This window comes from Myotis brandtii, unplaced genomic scaffold (assembly GCF_000412655.1).
Source record: "Myotis brandtii unplaced genomic scaffold, ASM41265v1 scaffold11, whole genome shotgun sequence".
NCBI lineage: Eukaryota > Metazoa > Chordata > Mammalia > Chiroptera > Vespertilionidae > Myotis > Myotis brandtii.
In genome coordinates this window covers 548876-564624 of record NW_005353752.1, presented here as the reverse complement: position 1 = coordinate 564624, position 15749 = coordinate 548876, and the positions used below count along the sequence as shown (strand labels likewise).

The following is a 15749-nucleotide window of genomic DNA, read 5'->3' as shown; positions in this document are numbered from 1 at the left end:
AATAAAACAATGTAGGTTTCCATATATTATAGTAAACGTGTATCTATTTGAAATTGTGGAGAAAAAAATAAATGTTCTTAATGAAAATAAAATTAGGGCTCAGCTACATTCATGAGAATGATTTTATTGTGCAATGAGACCGTGTGAAACCAGCACACGTTTTTACCTCCTGTCTCTTTCCCGTGAGCCGGTAGTCACAGACCTTAGCCTCCACAAGTCTGAGCCTACTAGAGATCCCTGTTGATCAGTGTGGTGTGTGAGGAGGGGTGAGGAACCAATGGGAAGCAATTTTAGACCGCAAAAGCAGAAAGGGTGCTGGGCCCTTCTCTGGAGCTCAGAGAAAAGGAGGTAGAGGCTCTCAGCTCACCCATGCTAGAACAGTGTGAGCTTTCTAGAGACAGTGAGGCCAGGGCTCCACTATTGCCACTACTGACCTCGCCTCCAGCACTCAGCTCTCCCTCCAGCACTGCCCATGACAAGCAGTCCACAGCAGCTGGAAAGAGAGGCATGTTTGGAAGAACAGCTTGCATCACTGCATAGAAACTGAGAGAAAGTAGAGGGAACCCATGGGGTGGTGGCATAAAGCAAAGCCTGTTACAGCACCTGGAGACAGTGAGATGGCTGAGCAGCTTCACGGAATTTGATACACGACACAGGGAGTCCATTTTCTTTCTTTATAAAAAATATTTAAATGAACTTTATTGGTGTAAGAGGGCCCTATGAAGCAAGGTTTTATGAACTGACATATGTGTCCCAGGAGGTCACAATGGAGAATCAAAAGGTCATGACTGCCAAAGAGGTCACTGTAGCAGAAGGACACAATGAAGGCAGACTGGCTCGCAGTGCAGCAAACACAATCAGGACAGGCCAGGATGGGGAGGTGACAGCGGAAACAGAAGACAGCCAGCCCCTTTCCCTCCAGCTTCTTGTAGCTCTCCAGGTGAGAAAAGACCCAGCCTGGCTGTAGGAATATACACAGAAAGCAGGAGGGGAGCCCAGTGACTATGATCATGGTCCCAAGCTGCTCCCATGGAGGCTTAAAGTGGACCTGGGCACGTGGCATCAGTAGTCTTGGCCAGGCCAGTTAGACCCATCAGCATCAGAGGCTGAGCACAGACATGATGCACAGAACGGACTGTAGACAGCTGTCAGTCAGAGCTCAAGGTTGGTCGTCCTCTGTTAGTCCAGTTTCCATAGGGATCCTGGGCAAGGTTGACCACATCACTGGACTCTGTTCTGAGTGATTGCTTTTTCCTGACATGACGGTTGTCATCCCCTCGAGTGTTTAACATTGGAAGTCAGCATAGTCAAAGAGAGTTTCATGAGCTCAGTGCAGGACTGAGTAGCTCTGCTCATGCAAAATGCAAAAAGCTCTCTGGGGTGAAAGACTGGAAATTTGGAAAGAGGAAGGATGCACTACAGAATTCTAAGAGTGAAAGATTTGGCATCTTGCCTCCAGAGACATTTTTCTTTTTCCCTTTTTTGGGGTCTGGTCCCAGCAAACCCTTTTGCAAGATAACGCACTAAAGTAGAGAAGTCAGCATTACTAAAAAATGTCCTTTCCTACAGCCAAGACTGAGACATAAGCGCCCGGACTTCCACATGCTGAGAACTGGTGAGAGCCAGACTTGCTGGGTTTGTTCAGTGTGAAGGGTGGTGCCGGGAAGAGAGAACATTCACAAAACCTAAAATGAAACCAGACAAAAGTGCTTGCAAAGCCAAATTTGCAATATTAAGCACACTTCTTATTACCCAGGGGAACCTTCAGAAAAGATAAGCTGCTTGGATTTTAGACAGAAAGATTCAATTATTGCAGCTGGCCTGTCCCCTGAGGCCCAGATGTCCTGTGTTCTCTCCAGCAGCTGTTCCCTCCCACCCAGGCCCAGTGACTAAGGGAGGTGAAGACAGTCTTCTTGTCATAATTCACTTGTGTCTTGGCCTCTCCTAATTTTTGGCTCCACTTGTACTTATAATCAGACAGGAAAAAAGAATTTGTAATCAGACAGGAAAAAGGAATTAAAGGGAGAGGTTTAGAAAACAAACCCCATTATCTTGCATGTCCTGACTGGGATTTCATGTCACCCAGAGTGTCCCCAGTTCACTTAAAGGAAGTATAAATGCTGAGAGCAAACAAGTGGAAATTCACTTTTATTTTAAACAAAAATATATACCCAGTATCACTTTAATACTTGGGGAAGGAGAAAAGGGACTGGTGGAATCAACAAATAACAATTAAATATCATAGGTGATAAATGCAGCCATATTCTAAAACATTTGGATTGGGGTGATGTTTTGAAAAGTAAAGAAATCACTATAATAGTGGGGAAATAGAGCAGAACAAATATATGATCTTCTGAACCACAACCTAAATCAACTATTTCTTTAAAAGAGAGAGAGAATAACATTTCTTCTGCAAAATTTCAAGAATGTTTTCTGTTCAACTCCCTTATGGTTGTTTACCTTCTTGGTTAGTAGATACATGAATCTTCTGTTTAAGTCTGAGGGTGCCTCTAGATACAAGGGGTGGGTTTTGACAGCATTTGCTCAAAGCAACTCTGAATTGAAAAAGCCTTGGAGATAATTTGAAAACTACACTAAGGTTCCCAAAGGAAAGACCATCAATCTGGAGCAAGAGGACAAACCCTCCAGCTGAACACACAGGACATTCAGCTCCAAACTGGCAGTGAGAGGGCATGTGGCTTCTCAAGCTCCCCCCAGCCAGAGGAATAAACATGCCCAGCGGCTCCCTCCTATCAAATGCACAGCGAGAATAACGCATTGCAAAGTTGTCCTTTAGGAACATGCCACATGTTACTTAAACCGTGTCCCCAAAGCAAATTTAACAAAATAGAGTGAGCAGCTCCTTCAGCCCCATTTCCCCTTTTCTCTGCATCTCTCCCCACTGTTTAAATCCCTCTCTGTGCTGGATCTGCCTCATCTTTGTAAGTGTACTGTGGTCTCTGAAGTGAGGAGAAGGCAGTGCGAAGGAAAGAATTATTTGAGCAAAATGGAATTTTAGAGCTGCTGGCATGATAGGAGGCTTGTAGGGAGTGAAGCCCTTTGTAAAGATTTGCAAAGATGGACTTATTCACAGGATTTGGCTAATTGCCTTCCAGTTGCTCCATTATACCAAGCTCCAAGCTGATGCATGGAGTGGTCCAAGTTCAAAGCAAAACATTTTTCATCACATCAGTGTTGGCAAAACAGTGCTAGCTTATAGCACTGCAATATTAGGGTCCTTATTCTGAAATCCCATTAAAGGCAGGAACAATGAGAATTTAAACAAGGAGAATGTTGGGGAGATAGAGAAAGGAGCATAATAAGAATGTGAATTTGAGCAGATGTAAGGGTGGCCGGTTATATAAGTAAAAGCAAGTGCCATCCTTCAAGAGAAGGAGGGAAGGAGGTGCCCAGATTAATTTCCCAGTAGTGGCAGCGATGACTTCAGGGGAAGGCCACTATGCCACATGCCCTGGAAGACTAAGAGCCCCAAATCTTAGTCACAGGGAGAATGGCTATGGAGCCCAGAGGGGAGGCTGCACCCCACCCTCCCCAGGGCAGTCCTCTGGAGCCTCCTCTCCACCTCCCGTACTACCTATGCATTCTCTCTCCACCACCACAGCCTCCCTCCTGACTGCTGCCAATCCAAGTGCACATTGAAGCTGACACACATCACCTTGCCAAAATGGCAAGGGTTCAAGATTCTGCCTGACCAGTATGTTCACTCTGACTCTTCCATTCTCATTGCCCATAAAGTATGATAGAAAAGGAGGTACAGCCTTGGGGCTGGGGGTAGGTACACACAAGTACGCTAAGGCTAGAAATCATGGTTCTCACAGTGTGGTCCCTGGACCAGAAGCATTGGCAACACCTGGAAACTTGTTAGAAATGCATATTTCCGGGCCTCACCTCAGATCTAAGGAATCAGACAGCCATCTGTGTTTTGACAAGCCCTCTGGTTTAAATTCCAAAATCACTAGTCTAAAAGTCCTTTTATAGGCTCATATCATCCCTGTCCTAGTCTCTCCCTAGAATGTGCTGCCCCTATTATATGTTTGGAAAAACTCCTCCTGGCCTTTCAAAATGCAGCTCAAATTTCAGCTCTTATTGTTTCTAATTCTTCATCATCTAGTCTCATGATGACTTTCTCTCATCATTTTTAAGAATGGTTTTGAGAGCTCCTGTTTTCCTGCCTGTATGCTCCCCCATATCCTCAAAAACCTACAACATAGATTGCTTACTTTATAACTTGAATAGATTTTAAATAAAAACTGATCCTATAAAATACTAGAGGCCTAGTGTATGAATTCGTGCATGGGTGGGGGACCCTCGACCTGGCAGGCAATCGGGACCCATCAGGGCCACAGTAGTTTGGCCAGCAAGGAGGGGGGCAGCAGTAGGTTGACTGTGGGAGCTCACTGACCACCAGAGGGCACCTCTTGCGTTGAGTATCTGCCCCCTGATGGTCAGTGCACATCATAGCAACTGTTCGTTCGGTCGTTTGGTTACTTAGGCTTTTATATATAGAAAGGAGCAGTTGTATTATCTTTTCTTGATGCCATGATTGGGGTTCATACTTTGAAGGAATAAATAAAGGTAAAACAGATAGAGCAAAAGAAGGAAAAAGGATAAGAAAGAAGGAGAAATTTTAGAATGTCACTTAGTAGGTTACATTATTGAGAGTATTAGAAAGAACTGTTCGCACAATCAGAGTTGATAGTAGAATGAGCTCTCTTGAGATATGATAAGCTTGCCTTCACTTAGGTGTCCTAGAGTGAATAGTGGATGACAAATATCAGTTGGAACTGGAGATTAAAACCAGCCAATTGGAGGAAACCAATTGCAGTGCTGTGTTAAGAGGTATTATCATCAGATCAGGAACAGGCTGGACAAGTTCCAGGTGGATTAGTAACATCTGCTTTGAGTGTAAGAATGGGGACAGGGATGTCATAAAATCAACTTCTCTAGGCCAGTGATGCTACAGCATACTTTACATGGCATCTGGTAGGAGTATATTAAATGACCTCTTGGAAATATAAATCCCATGTGTCTATAATGAAAACAAGAATTTTTAAATGGAAGGCACCATGGAAATACTAGGTACTATTGTCCCCTTTTTAGCATATTGAGGCACTGTCAATAAAGATCTATGCTGAGGATGATTGACTTATGCCAAGGAGGAACCAGGGCAAACCAGCTCTGGTTCTCATTGGCCAGACTTATAATATGACATACATGGGCTACTAGCTAACAAGCAAGCACAAAGCACATGGTGGTTATCTACACTAATAAAAGAGAAACATGCAAATTGGTGTCACTCCACTACACCCACCAGCCAATCAGGATGAGTATGCAAATCAACCCAACAATGATGGCAGTTAATTTGCATATGCAGGCACAGAGCGAAGACTGAAGACTGAAGGTGACTGAAGACTGAAGAGGCTTGGCTTCTCCGCTGCGGCCGGAGCGAAGGCCTGGGTCCCGGGTGCCAGAGGAAAACTGGTGCCGGCAGCCAGGGGAAGGAAGGCCTATTGCACGAATCCCTTCATGCAATGGGCCTCTAGTAAATAATTAACAGGAAATTAATTAGAGGTCTTTATAATGAATTTATCTTGATTAGTACAAAGATTTTAAATGAATGGTTCTTTGTAAGACCAAATAATCAATGTTTCCATCATTACCACTGTTCCTGCTGTGTTAACTCCAATTATTTATAAGCCATAGAAAGACTGAAAAGTTTTGGGTGGCTTCTTTGAGCTAATAATACCTTGAAAATATATATTAATACATAATTCCCTTTCATCTTATTTTCCTTCTTTGAGGGGAGGTCAAGATGTAAAGGTGTTCAGATTAGGGATGGGGTAGGGAGGAGTCATCATTTTGTTTCAGAGTCAGTTATAAAATGGAAACTTTCTAAAATGTGATCTGGAGACCTCAAGAACCATGTTGATGATTTGGAAGCTTATTTTCTGAGCTGAACTTAAAACTACTCACACAGTGGTTCCCAGGCTTTAAGTTACAAAACCACCATTCAATGTTTATAGACACCAGGATCTTCAGTGTCAGACAGGGCCCTAATTCATCCCAAACACACATGATTTATTCCCTGACCACAGTGACTTATTCAGGTTATTTTAGAATATAACTATCTCCTTAATGCAATACAGGTAAAATGTTCTTTGCTATAAATCAACTATAATCAGTAGTGAGAAATCTTTTAAGTGATCATTTGAATGCATGCCCTCTGGATCTACCATTATTTAATACCATCAGGAAAGAAGCCTTCCTTATCTGGCCTGGTCCTATATAATAAAGAGGGAATTTGCTAATGTGTCCGTTATAGTGTCTGACTCATGACCAGTCAAAGGTGTGCACGCGTGCATAAGAGCTGGGGTGTGGGGACAAGGGCAGGGCCACCAGGATGTGAGGCTGCCGCCAGGAGTGCCCCCCCAGCGGAAGTGTGCACAGGTCCACTGCATGGAGGGGAGGCGTCAGGATCGGGGCAGAACCTCGGTGGAGAGCTCTCAGCACTCCTGCACTGGGGTCTGAAGGCGTGGAGAGGAAGGGAGAGCAGATAGGCAGTTAGGGGGATCAGGCCAGGAGGGGAGCAGTTAGGGGCATCAGGCAAGCAGGCAGGTGAGCGCTTAGGAGCCAGTGGTTCTGGATTGCGAAAGGGATCCCAGATTGGAGAGGGTGCAGGCCAGGCTGAAGGACCTGCCCCCCGCCCCCTGTCCCACACATGAATTTCGTGCACTGGGCCAGTAGTATCATAATAAAATGAATAGCTTCATTTCAACAGAAATGTGTACAGGTAAGTACCAGAAGAAATTATCTTTAGAAACCTAATTCTTCTTTCCATAGAAAGAATATAAAGAGAATCATTTAATAGATTTTGTGCATACTTCAAACTTGGGTCTCAATTTTCTCATTGATAAGGTAGGGAAATAGTAAGTAACTCACACAGTGATTATGAGGATTTAATGGGGAAACATTTCAATAATTCAGGGCTGCATCTGTCACAGTGCAAGGACTTAATAAATAGTAGTTATCCCCTTACTTTCCTTTCCATTTCTAAGGTGCTACCCATCCCACCTGGAGGCCCAGCCCTCATCCGATCTTTAGGGGAGAGTATATATGGCCAAGGCCAACACTGGGGCTCAGCATGAGTCTCCCTCACTGTGGAACCATGACTTACTTCAAATTTCAATTCTAATAACCTGATTTCTGTTCATTACTCAGATTCTATCTTCATTTTCTAGCTGATATCTAAATTCCTTTTTATGAAGAGTTCTTACGCTTTGATTAGGGTGCTAAACTTTTAGTTCTAGTAGTGAGATTGTTCATCTATTTGGGACATATGCCCTCCATTTCTTTATTGATTTACCCACTTCACCCTCTTACCTGCATCCTAGAGTCCTAGTTCTGGAACTTGCCCAGGAAATGAGGGGTGTCGGGTGCTGCCATGTCTTCTTGCTGCAGAGTATCTGCCTGGCCCTCTCACATGACCACTACCCTTCCATGAAGACAACCCCACTACTTCAGCTTGCTAATCTGATATCAATTGTCCAGACTATATCTGTTATCATGTGTTTGTTTACTCTTTGACATCCAGGTTCTAAGGGATGGAATGGATATATTCCTAGAAACTGACTCTACTTAAGCCTCTTAAGCAGTTGCTGCACTTCAGTGAGGACCAAACTGGAAGCAGCCCTCCCTAGCCTAGCCTGGCCTGTTTCATCAATTCTACCATGTCTTAGCCAAATATATTTACTTCTTCACCAAATGTTTATGAAGCACCCATATATGGCAGGCATTGTTCAGGGCTGCAGATAGAGCAGTGAGCAAAATGAAATTGCTGCCATAATGGAGCTTATATTCTAGTGAAGGAGACTGACTCTGGCCCAATGTGTTGGGTATTTTCCATTACCCTGTCAAGTCACTATCCACCCTCCCCATCCATCCTGTGCTTCAGTGCTGAACTCTGTGGTCTCCTTCAACAGGTTCCTTTGACCCCAGGCTTCCTGTTGGGTTTTGCCACTGGGAAGCACAGACAAGAACATAGAGAAATAAGGGAGAGATGGGATATTTATTTCCTCAGCTCCCTCCTTGACACCCTCTTCTTACTTCAGCCACAGCTTTTTGTGAACAGCTGTCTCCTACAGCCACAGTTTGCTCTGGATCCTGGCAATTGCTCCCTCCCTGGCCTCTGACTATAGTGACAGTGCCTCAGTCTTCCTGCTTCAGGTTGCTTGTTCATTCCATGGTCTCCTTTAATGCTGCCAACATCTTGTAAATAGTCTTCTATTAACACTTACATTTACTCAACTGAAAATGCCTTCTACTTACTGTCAGCATCCTGACTACAATACCAAATGAAAAAATACATAATAGTTTGCCAAGTAATGGTAAGTATTGTGAATTCAAAAATGAAGACATAACAAAGTAGACATCTTCTAGGAAATGCTCTTCTAGATTGAGAGTGGTCAGCAAAGTAGGTGACATTTGATGAAGACATGAATGACTTCAAATAGGGACCAGATAAAATATAGGATGCCCAGTTAAATTTGAATTCCAGATGAATAACAATTTTCGGTTTAAGTATGTCCCAAATTGTGTGGGACATAATTATACAAAAAGTATTTGTTTATCAGAAATTCTAATCCAAGTGGATGCCCCATATATATTGTGTGCAATCCTAATTTGAAGACATAAGCAATATGAATGAACAGATATCTGGAGAAAAAACATTTCAGGAAGAGTAAATACCAATTACAGAAGCCTGACGAGATGGGTTCATAGTTGGCGAATTCATGACATATTAAGAAACTGCAGCCTGATGTGTTAGTTGTTGAATGTTATTAATGGGCCAAAGGGCATTATCAGAGGGAGACAGGAGCAAGATTTAGAAACCTGGGTCATCCTGTGGCCTGTGCTTTTCCTCCTCTCTCAATTGCCCCATTCAGTTCTGTATGTTAATTACAGTCACGGGAGGAAAGGAAGCCAGGGCAGAAAAACAAGATGCCAAAGCCTTCAATGCAGCAATAGCAAATGAACCTGAAAATTACTTGCAAGTTGCCAATATCATTTTGTGAACAAATAACAACTCTTATGCAAATCACATGCAAATTACCTCCATGCTCTTCTAGCTCATGCAGCTGAATATAATTTGTGGAAAAGCCTAGGAGATCTGTGCTGTTTGCTGTGCTCCTGCTGGTAACTGAACTGCCAGTTAGAGGAAGGCAACACTGCCTATACAAAGCCATAGCAAATGAAAACTCTTCACTAATGATAGGGTTCATAGCACTGTCCCCTGGCCCAGAACCTGATTCCAAGGAGACTCTCATGCATGTCTTCTCATCCTATTCTTCCAAAAACTTTAGTCAAGATGGTAATATCCACATTAACAGGAAAGAACAAGCCCTGGCTAGGTGGCTCAGTTGGTTGAGCATTGTCCTGTGCATCAAAAGGTCATCAGTTGTATTCCTGTGGGTCAGACACATGCCCAGGTTGTGGGCTCAATCCCCAGTAGAGGGCATGCAAGATCAATAAACAAGGCTTTGCCCATAGCACCAAGTCTATGGGTTGATTTGGGGCAGAAGAAAACCTGTAGTTTGACTTGATGTACTTAATGGAGTTGGCAAATTAGCATGAACACTGACTCAGAGTTCTATGCAAATGCTTCAAACAAGATAGGTCCAAGATGTTCTTAATGCATTTGTTACAAGATGCTCTTAATGTCTTTGTGTTATGTAAACAAAATAAATACATAGGATAGGAACAAAATTACATTAAAATAATGTTATTTAAATATTTTTAAAAAGAGATTGGCACATATATTTCTTATTATTAATGCGCTAAATAAGAGCTAGCAAAGAGTTAAGAACTAATGGTTTTAAAGTGGTAATGAGTGTAAGCAATATTCTGAGAGATCTGCTGCACTATAATGTGATATAAAATTATCTCTTGTTTCTAATGGTGACAAAGTAATGTCTATCATAATACTACTGTGATTTATTGCCCAAATTTGTAATTGTATTAATAACGACATTTCATATAGAAATGGTGAAAATAAAGGTGTAATTATTTCCCCATTCAAGTTCACAGATGCCCTGAATTCTCTCATGGACCCATGTTAAAGATAATGTATTAGAGATACAGAACAAAGCTGAATGAGTTTTTCCTAAATCTGAGCTCTGAAATATCTATTGATTTTCTTTCATTCTATATGTGAGCAGGACTAATTGAGGAAATGATGCATATAAGATCTAAGATATTTCATAAATTGAGGACTTGATCCAATATGTGCTTACAGCTTTTTCTCAAAGCAGGATAGTAGCTACAGCTTTACTATCTCCTCTATTTTTTTTTCTGCTTTTCCAATGGAACTCATTTTATAGTCATCCATACAAAATAATTTATTTTCAAGCATTTGTTTTCCAATATCTATATATGCAGGTATGTTGGAGTTTCCTCTATATTCATTTTTTAAAAGAAAGATACCAAATTTGCATTTTAAGCAAACTATATCTGAAGGAGGAACTGGAGTACATGACAATCACTTATCACCCATTGTCTCCCAGGTACTGAAAGTGTTTTTTTCCATTGAGGCTTTAAAAAAAATATTTTTAATTACAGAAAAAAAATCATTCCTCATAGACATAGTATATTTTTCAGGCAGCACCTCAAAACTCTGAACTGTAGTGTTTGCTCTTCTACATTTCTGTACACTAAATAAGCATATGCCATATGAAACAAAGCATGCTGAACAGGGCCCACAATAAAATGTCTTTGCACAATGAAATAAGACTCACTACCTACAGATGATTTTTAGCATTTTTTAAGATATATAGTAATGATTTTGAGGAATAGTATCTCTCTCTTGACATTTTTCTCATGTTCCAAAATTGCTTCTAAAAATAAATAAGGAAAATAGAAAAACAGTATGAATTGATTTATTCATGGTGTGGTGTTTCAGGTCAGTGGGAGAAGCAGATGCCTTGAACTTCAGTGTGCAAGTAGGATGTTTATGGTGAGTGCTCTGAGGATCAATGTGTATGGAAAAGCATTGAGACTCCACGCCACCTGTCACCATTAGGGTAGGCAGTTAGTTACTAACAAAGCAAGGAAGCAAATGGAGGCAGACATCTAATTAAGCCAAATTAACTGGGAAGCTAGATCTTCCAAACACTCCAGGGTAAAGCTGCATTGCCCAGCCCAGGGGATTAATATCCCTCATGGCTTTCCAGTCTAAGGGACAAACTGGCCCATTCCTCCAGATTATCAAGGGGGCGGGGCAGAGAAGGAAGGACCAGTAAAGGGAGTAAAGGGGAAGGGGAAATTCCTCTGCAGAGGTACAGGTGCAATAGAAACCAAGATGGTGCAGGGGAGAGCCTTCTGCTCTGAGGCATTTGCGGTAGGCGCCAAAATGGTCACTATAAAGGGGAGGGGTCCAGTCTAGGAAAACCTGGGAAAATAATTCAATTAGATAAAGGCACGAAACCCTGGAAGATCCAGGAAAGGAACTGGATAAGGGGGAGGCCCAGCACAAGCCCGGGAAGAACCAGGGAAGAGAGTGGTTAGTTTACTAGTAAAGAAAGCTTACCCTTCCCAAACCCAAGAAGATATAATCAAAGTGTATCAAAAGCCTGAGGTTTGTTCATTCAAGGCTTATTTGTATAGCAGCCCCACGGACCCGAGTGCAGAGCCAGGGAGGCTGGGGTGCCCTAGGGCCTGGGTGGCAGACGTGCAGATGGGAAATAAGATCCAGAGAAGTTGTGCATCTCTGGCCCTGAACAACTTCTGGGCTTGCTGAGGAGGTTGCCTTTATTTTATAGATGGTTTCCTTTTTTGAACAGAAACTTTTTTAGTTTTATGTAGTCTCGCTTGTATATTTTTGATTTTATCTCTTTTATTTTTCAGTGTCACATTTTTAAAAATCATTACTAAGACCTATGTCAAGGAGCTTAAATTTATGTGTGTGTTTTTCTTAGAGTTGTATGGTTTCAGAGCTTATGTTCTAGTTTTTAATCTATTTTTTAAGTAATTCTTTATTGTGGAAAGTATTACATATGTCTTTTTTCCCCATTGACCTCCTCCAGCCTGCCCCCACCCCCTACCCCAGGCCTTCACTGCCCCGCTGTCTGTGTCCATGTGCCATGCATACATGCATACAAATTTCTTGGTTGATTATTTCCCACCTATCCACGCTACCCCGCCTTCCTACCGAGATTCTGCACTCTGTTCCATGCTTCCATGTCTATGGATCCACTCTGGTCATCAGTTTATTTTATTACTTAGATTCCACCTATGAGTGGGATCATGTGATACTTGTCTTTCTCTGACTGGCTTATTTCACTTAGCATGATACTCTACAAGTCCCTTCATGCTGTCTCAAAGCGTAGATATTCTTCTTTTTTACTGTAGCATGTATTCCATGGTATAAATATAGCACAGCTTTTTTATCCACTCATCTACTTATGGGCACTTGGGCTGTTTCCAGATCTTAGCTATTGTAAATTGTGCTGCTATGAACATAGGGGTGCATACATTCTTTCTGATTAGAGTTTTGGTTTTCTTAAGATATATTCCTAGAAATAGAATCACTGGGTCAAATGGCAGTTCCATTTTTAATTTTTTGAGGAAATTCCATACTGTTTTCCACTGTGGCTGCACCAGTCTGCATTCCCGTCATCAGTGTACTAGGGTTCCTTTTTCTCCACATCCTCACCAGCACTTGTCATTTGTTGATTTGTTGATGGTATTCATTCTGACAGGAGTGAGGTGATACCTCATTGTCATTTTAATTTGCATCTCTCTGATACCAAGTGACTTTGAGCATTTTTTCATATGTCTCTTGGCCAACTGTATATCCACTTTGGAAAAGTGTCTATTTAGGTCCTTTGCCCATTTTTTGATTGGATTGTTTGTCTTCCTTTTGTTAAGTTGTATGACTTCCCTATATATTTTGGATATTAAACCTTTATGGGATGTATCATTGCCAAATATGTTCTTCCATACAGCGGTCTCCCTTTTCATTTTGTTAATGGCTTCTTTTGCTGTGCAGAAGCTTTTTATTTTGATGTAGTCCCATTTGTTTCTTTTCTCCTTAGTTTCTTTTGTCCTGGGAGATGTAAACATATTGCTATGAGACATGTCTGATTTTGCTGCCTATGGTTTCTTCTAAGATTTTTATGGTTTCCCGATTTACATTTAGGTATTTTATCCATTTTGAGTTTATTCTTGTGTATGGTGTAAGTTGGTTGTCTAGTTTCAATTTTTTGCATGTATCTGCCCAATTTTCCCGACACCATTTATTGAAGAGACTGTCCTGACTCCATTGTATGCTCTTGCCTCCTTTGTCAAATATTAATTGAGCCTAATGGTTTGGGTTGATTTCTGGGGTCTCTGTTCTGCTCCATTGATCTATATGCCTGTTCTTGTGCCAAAACCAGGCTGTTTTGTTTATGGTGGCTTTGTAGTATAACTTAAAATCTGGTATTGTGATTCCTCCAACTTTGTTCTTCTTTCTCAAGTTTGCTGCAGCTATTTGGGGTCTTTATTGATTCCATGTAAATTTTTAGAGTATTTGTTCTAGAACTGTGAAATATGATGTTGGTATTTTAATAGGGATTGCATTGAATCTGTTGATTGCCTTGGGTAGTATGGACATTTTAATGATGTTGGTTTTACCAATCCATGAACACAGTATATTCTTCCATTTGTTTATATCTTCTTCTATCTCTTTTTTCATCATTCTATAGTTTTCCAAGTACAGGTCTTTTGCCTTCTTGGTTAAGTTTATTCCTAAGTATCTTAATTTTTTTTTGTGTGTGTGTGTGTGGCAATGGTAAATGGGATCGTTTATTTTAGTTTCTCTTTCTAAGAATTCATTATTGGTGCATAAAAAAGCCATTGATGTTTGGGTGTTGATTTTGTATCCTGCTACATTGTCAAACTCTTTTATTAAATCTAGTAGATTTTTTGTGGATGCTTTAGTGTTTTCTATGTATGATATCATGTCATCTGTGAATAGTGAGAGTTTTATTTCCTCCTTTCCAATTTGGATGACTTTTATTTCTTCTCGTCTTATCGTTGTGGCTAGGACTTCCAGTACTATGTTGAATAAGTATGGTGAAAGAGGAAATCCCTATCTTGTTCCTATTCTTAGCGGAAATGATTTTAGTTTTTGCCCATTGAGTATGATGTTGGCTGTAAGTTTGTCATATATGGTCTTTATCATGTTGAGATATGCTCCCTCTATTCCCACTTTGCAGAGACTTTTTATCAAAAATAGGTGTTGGATTTTATTGAATGCTTTTTCTATGTCTATTGATATTATCATGTGATTTTTGTCTTTCAATTTGTTTATGTGCTATATCATGTTTATTAATTTGCAAATGTTGTAACAGCTTGCATCCCTGGAATAAATCCCATTTGGTCATGGTGTATGATCTTTTTAATATATTGCTCGATCTGATTTGCTAATAATTTGTTGAGGATATTAGAATCTATGTTCAGGAATATTGGCCTGTAATTTTCTTTCTTTTTAGTGTCTTTATCTGGTTTTGGAATTAGGATAATGCTGGCCTCATAAAAAGAATTTTGAAGTATTCTGTCATCTTGGATTTTTAGGAATAGTTTGAGGAGTAGAGTTGTTAGTTTTTCTTTGAATGTTTGGTAAAACTCTTCTGTGAAGCTGTTGGGCTTTGGTTAGCTGGAAATTTTTTTGATTACTGCTTCCATTTCACCAGTTGTTATTGGCCTATTCAGGTTTTCTAATTCTTCCTGATTCAGATTTTGGAGATTGTTTTTTTCTAGGAATTTACTCATTTCATCCACATTATCCAGCTTGTTGGCATATAGTTGTTCATAGTATTATTTTATAATCCTTTGTATTTCTGTGATGTTAGTAGTTACATTTCCTCTTTCTTTTCTGATTTTTGTATTTGGGTCCTCTCTCTTTATTTCTTGATGAATCTGGCTAACAGTTCATCAATTTTATTTATCATTTCAAAGAACCAGCTCTTGGTTTCATTGATTTTTTTATATTTTTTTAGTCTATATGTTATTTATTTCTGCTCTAATTTCCTTCCTCCTACTTACTCTAGACTTTTCTTGCTTTCTTTCTAGTTCTTTAAGTTGTAGGGTTAAATAGTTTATTGTTTACTTTTCTTGTGTTTTGTTTTTTTTTGTTTGTTTTTTTTTTTTTTTTTAGGTATGCCTATAGTGCTATGAAGCTCCCTCTCAGGACTGCTTTTGCTGTGTCCCAAAGATTTTGGGTTATTGTGTGTTCATTTTCATTTGTTTCCAGGAAGTTTTTGATTTCTTTCTTGATCTCATTGGTAACCCATTCATTGTTTAATAACATGCTACTTAGCCTCCATGTGTTTGAATGTTTTTGGGTGTTTTTACTGTAGTTGATTTCTAATTTCATTCCACTAAGATCTGAGAAGAGGCTTGAAATGATTTCAATCTTCTTGAACTTGAACAGACTTGTTTTGTGTCATAACATGTGATCTATCTTTATTAATGATCCATGTGCACTTGAGAAGAGTGTATACTCTGTTATTTTGGTGTAAAATGTTCCATAAATGTCAATTAAATCCATCTGATCCAGTGTGTCCTTTAGAGTCACTGTTTCCTTTTTAAGGTTTTGTCTGGAAGATCTATCCAGTGAAGTCAGTGGGGTGTTAATGTCCCTTACTATGACTATATTGTTGCTGATCTCTCCCTTAAAAATCCCCTAGAAG

General features: G+C 40.4%; 1 protein-coding gene across 1 annotated transcript; it reads right to left on the bottom strand.

Moving 5' to 3' along the window:
* Positions 1 to 290: 290 nt before the first annotated feature.
* LOC106726920 lies at positions 291 to 7407 on the bottom strand. Its single transcript, XM_014543660.1, is given in 4 exon segments — positions 291 to 493; positions 745 to 1073; positions 1075 to 1106; positions 7402 to 7407. Coding segments are annotated over 4 exon segments (570 nt in total).
* Positions 7408 to 15749: the final 8342 nt, after the last annotated feature.